At 39.7% G+C, this 9,820-nt stretch overlaps 1 protein-coding gene across 2 annotated transcripts in view; it reads left to right on the forward strand.

Annotated features, from left to right (window-relative positions):
• LOC103464644 (semaphorin-3D) overlaps positions 1 to 9,820 on the forward strand; it is a 43,464-nt gene that overhangs the window by 17,967 nt on the left and 15,677 nt on the right. For both annotated transcript variants that reach the window (XM_008408876.2, XM_008408877.2), the window contains exons 3-6: positions 5,619 to 5,773; positions 6,854 to 6,916; positions 7,065 to 7,184; positions 8,324 to 8,414. In XM_008408876.2, coding sequence (XP_008407098.1) covers positions 5,619 to 5,773; positions 6,854 to 6,916; positions 7,065 to 7,184; positions 8,324 to 8,414 — 429 coding nt within the window. The remainder of the gene's footprint in view (positions 1 to 5,618; positions 5,774 to 6,853; positions 6,917 to 7,064; positions 7,185 to 8,323; positions 8,415 to 9,820) is intronic.

Here is a 9,820-nt window from a genome sequence, read left to right on the forward strand (position 1 = left end):
CACACACACACACACACACACACACACACACACACACACACACACACACACGCACATGCACGCACGCACACACACACGCACACATGCACACGCACACACACACTCTGCAGCTCACTCTGAGGTGTGTTTTTGCATCGTTAGATAAAAACATGCTGCATGTTTCTGCAGGAAATCTGTCAAAGCTGATTCACATCCCAAAACATCCAGAAAGAAGAGGGCAGGAATGTGACCTGTGTGTGTGTGTGTGTGTGTGTGTGTGTGTGTGTGCGTGTGCGTGCGTGTGTGTGCGTGTGTGTGTGTGTGAGCGTTGGTCCTCTATGCCATTATGCTGTCAATCTTGACCTTTAACTTGCTCTGATTACAGTTTGTAGGTTTGAGAGGAAAAGAGTTTGAAAGAAAGAGCAAAATGTTGTGAGAAGAAGTTGATAGAAGAGATGAAGGATCTAGGGAAGGAAGGGAGGAAGGAAGGATGGATGAGACTGAGGACGTTTCCTGAGTTGAACAAAGCAGAGCTTCGAAGGATCGGAGGGGAGGGGGAATCAGGTTCTTTTTATCATGGTGCCTTCGGTTACAGCCCGTCAGAAATGCCTGGATTTCATTTCCATCGACTCTCTGGTTGATTCCTCGACCACCGGCGTTGAAAGTGATCGTAGCGTGTTTAGCATGTTGATGCGTTCTGATAATCGGGAGATGAATCTCACAGCTAGCCGTCACTCTGGGTGTCTCAGCTAGCATACTCCACGTCCTCAGCTAGCTGCTGTACAAAAACAATACATGAAACAAGAGCATTTTGATCTGGCCTGCAGCCATTATAATAATAATATTATCGTAATGAAACAGAAAATTAAACTGTAGCAGAGATTTAAAGTCAATAATTCAGAACCTGCAGGGATGGACAGATGAAGATGGGAGTGAAGACGTTACGTCCCGTACTTTTCATTGAACAACTTGTGGATGTGGTTTCTGTATTTGGGCCTCTCCGTGATCCCAGTGTTCTGATTGGACCCAGAAGCTTCCTCCTCGTCAAACAGTTCTGTTAACACCAGCTGTCTGGAGTGTTGTTCTGCAGGCAGGTTTGGTTGCCATAACGGCGTGAAGCCAGTGTGTTTTTATATCTTTCCGTCTAAAACTCCTGGAAAACCTGAAGTCAAAGCATAACAGATTTTCACTGACTGGTGTAAACTCTTGGCTGCTTCTTCAGGGTTTCGTGTCACATTTTCCACCTCCCGTCTGATATCTCCCACTGTGTTTACTTTTCATTTTGTGGTCGATTTGCCATCATGGCTGCTTGATGGATGAGATCCTGGAGGATTGGAGAGAAAAGCAGAAGCTCCATAAATAACTTCCTGGGCTTAAATCTCCTCCTCCAGTTTCTTATATTTTATTTCTAGCAGCTTTGTTCTTCCATCGTGACTTTTAAATGAAGAAGAGGAGACTTTTATTGAACATAGTGGTCACTTTTGTAGAAAGATTTCCAGAACTACCAGTTTGTATTGTGGTGACTTCTGAGGACTTGTAGGTTATCCTTCTTATTGCTATTTATCCAGAAACTTAAAGGTTACTTCTCTAAAATCTAAAGGGTTTGTTCTTGAACTGATATGAGTTCCCACAAGTTTGAGCCGGAAGTGATACGCGCCATCTTGGTAGGCAACTGCAGTGCAAAGCATAGATGAACCACGGCATCGAGATCAACAAAAAGAAAGTATATTGACACTGCAAGAGAATTATCTATCAACAAAATGGCTGCTGTCGGGATCAATGACTGGCAGAGTAACTACATGTAGTAACAAACACGTAGTTATGACCTTTAAACTTTCATTATTTGTCTACTTGTCTGTCTTAGCTTGCAGATAAAAGTTACATTAGCTTAGCTGCTTTTGCTAGTTACAGGATACTTTCTAAAACTGCCTTGGTACTTTCTGGTTACTTTATGTAATATTACAGATTAGCTTTCCAAGAACGTGCAGAGAGTTTTTTGATAACATTTCGAATACTTTACAGAATCTACAGGTTACATTTTAATTGTTGGAGAATTTCCTCCTGAACCACCAGAATAAGATCTGATTGCAAAAACTCGCAGGTTACTTTCTGATTATCTTACAACTTACTTTCCTAGAATCCTGAGATTGTATAAAAGTAGAACATGTTATCTGAGTGAAGTCAACCCTCTGCCCCCGTCACCTTCAAATCAAAATTGGTGTCAAATGTCTTTGCAGCGAAAACTTTTGATTGTGCCGCTATAATTTTAAAAATCTTAATAAATGTTTCCAGAGATCATCATCAGTATCTTCACAGCAAAACAGAAGATATTGATATTTTCTTCTTTATATCTTCTGCAAAACACTTGCTGCACAAACATAGCATCAAAACATAGCTGCTGTGTTTGTGCAGCTATGTTTTGCTGCACATGTATAGCTGAGCTGATTGCCACCAAGTTTGATTTTTGTAAATAGGAGTGGGGTGTGTGGTTGAAAATTTACTGCACAAGCCAGCAGGCACGTTTGACACCAGTTTTGTTAGATTTGGGTAATGTGGTGGGGCTGGTTAACATTTTGACCTTTAAACTTTCATTATTGTCTTCAAAGCAAAAGTAGCACAAATTAAAATTTTTGCTGCAGAAATGTAGTCGATTTGGTTGACTTGAAGAAGATGGCGGGGCTGGCTGATCTTTTATGACCTCTGGAAACTTTTATTAATATCTTTAAAATGATAGTAAGACAAATGTATCACAAAAAAAGGTGATGGTGCAGGGGGACAACTTCACTCTGGTGTACATGTTGCACCATCCAGTATTGGTTTGAAGCACCTGAACTAAAAAAGTTTTGTGCAATAAAGACACAAAGCAAAGCCGACAAATGAGGCTTGAGAATCTGATTAGACTTGTTCGTCAATGATTGAGTTTCTGAGCCTGGCGCAGCAGCTGTTTTCATCCATCATGTCTTATTTTCCTTAACAGGACTCCAAATAAAGGCTGTGTAAACAAATCTGACTGCATTCTTCTGCAGTTCCTCAGTCTCTCCTCTGCGGCCGGCAGGCTAGCCGGGTCTCTGCCGTCACCTGTCAGCTCGTCACGGCTGTGATTTATTTCTTTCTGGACGGTGCAGCAAATGTGGCGTGCTGCATTCAAAGCCTGAACACGCAGTGCGTGCGCATGAGTGACGGTTGTACTCTGCATGCTCCGCGGGGGGTCGTTTCGCTCCACTCTCCTCACTGACAGCCCTGTTTGGTGCTGACCTGCAGAAACATGGACGTGCAAATTCAGCTGCAAGAAATTTTCTGCTTTCACTCAAGTTAAAATTATATGGTCAGAAACTATAAGTGTACAGGATGAGATGCAGAAATCAGCAGAACAAAACTCATGATTTAATTTTTCTTTTGAGAATAATTAAACAATAGGCTCCAAATGTTGATGGTCATGTTTTTACTAGTGGTGGAAACAATTCAGATGTCTCATCGTAATTAATCGAAAACAACATAGCAACAAAATAAGCAGCATTTTCAATTCAAAAACCATTTATTACTGAATTAATAGACAAAAGAGGTCAACAACAAAGATATTTATATTTTTCAATCTGTTATTTAGGTTATTCAACCATCAGATTGATGGAGTTAAAGTTTTTCATGATAGTTTGTGGTATTACTGTGATATCAATAAAAGTGACTAAGGATTATTTATGTAACTTTATGGCTCTGACTGCATGATTCAGCGACACAAACACTAACACTGCTCTTCAAAAACACATAGAGAAGTTTGATTTGTATCACTGAAAGTAACTATATTTAATCATATTTTAACATGTATTAATGTTTACTGCTGCTTTTATTGAACAAACAGTGGAGAAAGAGGACAATCTTGACATTACGGACAGTTTTGGGGGATTTTAAACACAATTAATTAGAATTTTAAATTATTATAAGTAACGTATTACAATAAATGATAAACAATACGACACATGCCTAGCTCTGCCGCCAGTCAAGAGAAGAGGCTTCGTCTGCCATCGCTGCTGTTAGCGGATGTTGCTTGTGCGTCAGATTTACGGGCGTACCAGAAACGCACGGATAGAAAGGTTCCGGCTGCTGCTTTTCTATAAAAGTTCTCCAGATCTAAAGCAGTTTTCTGTCCACATTTTTAAAGTTTGGCTCCAGAGTTTTACTCATTACATGAGAATAAATTAATCAAATAGCTGAGGGATGAAGTTTCAGCGATAAATTGGCCTCAGCTGTGAGGAACCTGCAGTCGGCCAGAAATGCTTCACTTCCAATGAATGAAATGTAAAAATAATTGGGAGCCTGATGGCAGTCGACGCCTCCTGCTACGAAACGGTTTTGATTCCTGAGCTCTGCTGTTTCTGCTTGGATTGTCGTCAGGTTGGCAGCGGCGCTGCAGCGGTTGGTCCTCCGGCTCCGGGAGGCCTGAGCCGACAGATCGTAAAGCTGGAGCTTCAGGGTTAATTTGCTCTGCTTCTCCAGGTTGTTTTCTGCCTGCTTTAACGCCGCCTCCCCAGGGGAAACGGGGGTCAATCAGTGTGTATGTGCAGCGTGAATGTTGACTTTAGTTATGAGCCATTCAACCACAGCACAGAGTTACTGAAACTCTGTGCTGTGGTTTTCTCCTGACCTGCAGTGCTGGGTTACATTACTGTTGATTTATTAATATAGGAGCCGCCAGGTTCAAGCTGCAGCTATGTGGAAAAATGAACTAGACCGACTGGCTTGGGTCTGAGGTAAACTCAGATACGTCTGATGATCAGTATGAGGAATTAATTTGTGAAAAATGAGGCCAAAACACAGAGGCGGAGTGAGAAAAGGCAGCTTCAGCCGCCTGTAGAGTTGATTTTAAAGGGGCAGTATTATATGTTTATAGCACTTTTTTACCTTCATCTGTTCTAAAAATAACATATGTCAAATATGACTTAAAAGAAATTTCACTTCCTCATTTAACACATTTAAATTGGGCCTGTCTTTTTAAACAATGTTTTTACCAGCATTACACTGAGAAGTATTTCGCATATTGAGCTCAGCAGTTCCACCAGGTGTTTGCTAATTGCATCTGGCTAGTTTGAAGGAGCAGAGAGGGGGAGGAATGCTCTGTGAGGCAGAAACTTGGAAACTGCAGCTCTGAGGAGGAGCTGCAGCTCTAAGGTGGGGCTAGATCCACCCAGACGTTTTGCTGAATGGTTGCCATAGGATTAGAGGATTTCTCAAACATGCATGAAAGAATCAAGGCAAAACTCCATGTTTGTTTTTGATGAGGGAATAACATCATAACATGATGAAAAGCTCAAAAAAGTTGATTTTACAAAAGATGAGTTGGAGATTATAGAGCACGGCAAGGTGGTGAAGCACAGTGAAGGCCCATGTTACTGAGTCTCTGAACTCCGCCTTCTTTCCTCTGATTGGTTGATAGACATGGTGCTTAATAACATCTTTATCTTTGATCCAAATAGCTTCAGTTGTTCCAGTTTAAACTAAGATCTGAGGTCCAAGAGACTCAGCATCCTGTGGAAACCCAGCGACTATCTACCGTCTACTGTCTCCTTTCTATCCTGCAGTTTTAGGGCTGAATGTGTGAAGAATGTCACTGTGAATAAACCGCTGAATGTTCCTGACTCTTCCAGATGTGAGGAACGGCTCGGCGGTCTACTGGGGCGCCGGCGTTGGCGGGGACTACCAGGTCCTGCTGCTGGACGAGGACCGAGGATGGCTGCTGGTTGGAGGGAAGGACCACATTTACCTGCTGAACCCCGACAACCTGGACCAGCCCGTCCACAAGGTGAGGTTCAAGCCTTTCTGATGGACGCCTCGTTTGGCGTTAAACCATCAGAGCTGCTTGGAGTTCATTATTATTTCTTTTGGATGCAGCAAAGCTCAACTTAAAGTTTTATCGGTGAAAAAACTCTGGACTGCTGGTTTATTTGGTTTATTATTCATCGTTTTCCCGCTGCCTCCAACGGGATTAAAGAGATTTCTTGGTTGTGGCTCTTTACAATATTAAAAATGATGAATATTATCTAAATACTTGACAAAGAGAAACTACGGTGATGAGTAAATAGTAGGCGACAATAACAGTTGCTTAATAATTATATGTTTACAGGTTATCAACATGTAATTAGTTAGCATTAGCAGTCAGTTCTGGATTTGTTTTGAGATTTTAAGCTAAGTGAAACCTAACCTTATCAGAAACGATATAATAATAAAATATTTTAGGGATGATTACAGTTAAGATAGTTTATGAACAATTCTGTTTTTATTTTCTGTTTTTAGGGTAATTGTTAGCATTTAGCATTAGCATCAAGTTTTCCCTCTTCTTTCACAAACTGTAAACAGATTATATTAGAAGATAATACTGAAGGAATGAATAACTAACAGTTACTTTCTGGCCATGTTTTATATGTTAGACTAAATTAATCCCATCATTTGCAGCTAGCATGAGCAGCATTAGCATTTGCTGTTAATCTGTGATGTTAATCAGTAACAGATTCCTATAAACAATTCTGTATCATAATGTAACAGTTGAACAAGTAGTATTTAGAAAACACATAACAGATGCTTCATTATAACATTCTGAAATTATTTAGCTAAATTTGATTCGAAGTTCATTATAATTATTTACATTAGCAGTTCATCTCTGCTGTTTCTCTGTTTTCCTAATTTCCTGATCCCTAACTAAACCGCAGATCTTCAGGAGATTATCAGTATTTATAATTGGGTAACCTCTACTAATTATCTTATTTCTCTTTAAATTTGGTCATTAGATTTCAGCGATTTAGCAGGTATTTCCATTAGTGGTTGATTCCTTATTTGTTTCATATTTAAGTTTATTATTTGGATATTTTCTTTATTTTCCCATCAGATCCACTGGCCTGCAACTCGAGAACATGTGGAGCACTGCAGGCTGGCAGGCAAAAGCCTAGAGGTAAAAATTATTATAAAAATGTTTATTTATTTCTTTCCTCATACGCTGATCATATTTTTTAGGATTTAAGAATCTGAAATCTGCTGTAATCCACTTTTTTCTACTTCTGTTAAACACATTCTGGATGTTCGTATTGTTTGTGTTCCAGAGAGATTGTGCCAACTTTGTCCGTGTGCTGCAGCCTTTCAATAAGACTCATGTTTACGTCTGTGGCACCGGCGCCTTCCATCCGCAGTGTTCTTACCTGCAGCTCGGCCAGAACCCCGAGGTACCAATCACTTGATTATTCACAGTTATTTATCTTTAAACTACATATTGATTAACTGAACGTCTGCTATGTTCTCAGAGATAGGTGGTGCGTTCACACTGCAGGCTGAAGTGACCCAATTCTGATTTTTTGGCAATTCCGGGGCCGTTCACACTGCCAGTAAATGCGACCTGTATGCGTTGTGCAGTGTGAAAGGGCAAACTACCTGAAAGTGTCCCGCATGCGCAGTAGAGGGCGCCGTAGCGTCATTGTTCTCAGTGTTCTGCCAACCGCCATAAAAAGAAGAAGAAGAGCTCAGTGTTTGCGGAAGTAAACATGGAGGCTAACGGTGTAGCTTAGCTCACATATTTGAAGTTGTTGTCCAACCGTAGCACCATATTAACAACTTAATCCTCATATAGTCCGTCATAGTTGTTGTTTTTCTTCCCGCTTGCGCGTAGAACAGTGAGATTTGTTGAGAATCAGTGACGTTCAGTTCGGATGAATGCGACCTGAACGTTGGGTCGCATTTGAATCGGATACGTATCGGATATGGGTCACAATCGAAAAAGAACCTGACCTGTGCTGAGAGAGTCAATTTTAAAGAGTTTCTGAGAAATTATGAAGGAAACTGAAAAAATTATATAACGCTGAGTCCTTCTTGATGCTGTTATTGTCAATAAACAGCAATAAAGTCAATGTAATTTTTAAAAAATATTGGAAATGATGGATTCTTTAAATAGTACAGAACTCATTCTTCATATTGTAATCAATAAAAAATATACAGTACTTTTTCTGTTTACTTTTACAGTATTGTGTTAGTAAAATAAACATTTTACAAACAAATATATATGAAATAGCAAACAAAGTAATTAACAGTTACAGAAATGAGCAGATTTAGCAAAATAACAATGTAACTTAAATGGGATCAAAAAGAAAATTCAATAAAAACACAAAAAATGTGGAAAATCTCACAACAAAGAAACTAACAGGAAATACAAAAGAGAACCCGCAAAATATATATTTTTTAAATCACTGGCAAAGAAACTGAATTCATTTTTATTTTCTGTAAACTTTCATTGTCCTTGTTTTTCTGTGATGTGAAACAAATGGAGCCGGAGCTCATCTTTGTGCGCCATCGTTCTGTGTCCGTCCTGCAGGAGCCGTGGTTCAGGTTGTCCCACGCCGTCGAGTCGGGACGCGGAAAGTGTCCCTTCAGTCCCAGAGAGCCGTTCACCGCCAGGCTGACCGGTACCACCCACCTGTCCTCTGGCTTTTTCACTATGGCTTAGTTTTATTTTGTTGCTATTTTTAATTTAATTCACTTTGTAATAATTAACTTTAGAGTGTGTTTATTAGTTTTTATTTGTTAAATGTTTAGTTTTTGTTTGTTCTTTATTAGCAATAGTAGCAGTTTTAGTTTTTAGGTGCAGAATTCAAAAGGTCAAAGTATTGTGCTTATGTCTACATTGATCGGGTTATGAATACTCGAAAGACACCATTTTCAAAAAATTTAATTAATTATTGCTGAACAGCAAACTCTGGACTCTGGCGTTTTCTTCCAACTATTGCTGTCGCCGTTTTGTGCCGCCAGGAGTATGGAGTGCTGTAGCTGACGTAAACTGCTAGTGTTGTAACTTCACATCAGTTCAAAAGGTTGATAAATAGATTCAGAAACATGAAAACAAACAATATAATATCTATAATTTTAGTATGCTTTAGTTTGTATTATTAACACAATGTAGTTCCACTTAGTTTCCTTTCCCCCATTAATTACCATTTTTATTTATTCAGTTAACGAAAATGTTTTCCTAATTTCAGTTTTTGTTGTTTGTTAATGCTGGTTGGGACTCAATGATCTGATGCGCCGCAGTCAGGAGTCTTTCTGCCTTTTCTGTCACCAGAAACGATTAGGAAAATGTTTTTTTTTGTTTTAGTTAAGTATAACAGCGTTGGTCCTCACAACCACACAATGTTCAAATGATTTTCCGTCATTCTCTCCATATTCTGCTGACATTAAGCAGCTCGCTGTCCCTGGCCCGTGGCCCGCCGGCTGAGTGCTGAGCGGAGGTGTGTGTGGTCCCTGGAGTTATTTCACTAAACTCACTAAACCCACCAGCTTTAGATCCTCCTGACCGAGACCCCGGGGGTCAGCTGGAGCTTCATGTTGTCTCATGGAGGCTTCACAGCTGGATGAAGCATCTGTCCTCATCTGGACGTCCTTCTGTTACTCACTCCTTTACTGAAACAACAAACTGCTTGTCGCTTTTCATCTGATGCACAGAAAACTGGAGTCTTCTGTTGAGTATTAATTATCCATTCGATATAAACATATGTACAATACTTTGGTCTTTATGAATTCTGCACCTGAAAACTAACAAAAGTTTGGAAAAACTAAAACTGCTGTTATAACTAATTTAAAAAAAAATCAAAACTAAGAAATGTTTAACTAATAATAATGACTAAAAACTAGCAAACACTCTATAAATAACTGAGTTATACAAGCAGGGAAATAAAACTAAACAATAAAGAAAAACCCAAATTATTATCACCCTGGTGGCAGTGACCTTTACCCTGCAGTGACCTTTACCCTGCGGTGACCTTAACTTTGCAATAACCTTCACCCTGCAGTGACCTTTACCCTGCAGTGACCTTTA

The sequence above is a fragment of the Poecilia reticulata genome, linkage group LG5 (assembly GCF_000633615.1).
Source record: "Poecilia reticulata strain Guanapo linkage group LG5, Guppy_female_1.0+MT, whole genome shotgun sequence".
Taxonomy (NCBI): domain Eukaryota; kingdom Metazoa; phylum Chordata; class Actinopteri; order Cyprinodontiformes; family Poeciliidae; genus Poecilia; species Poecilia reticulata.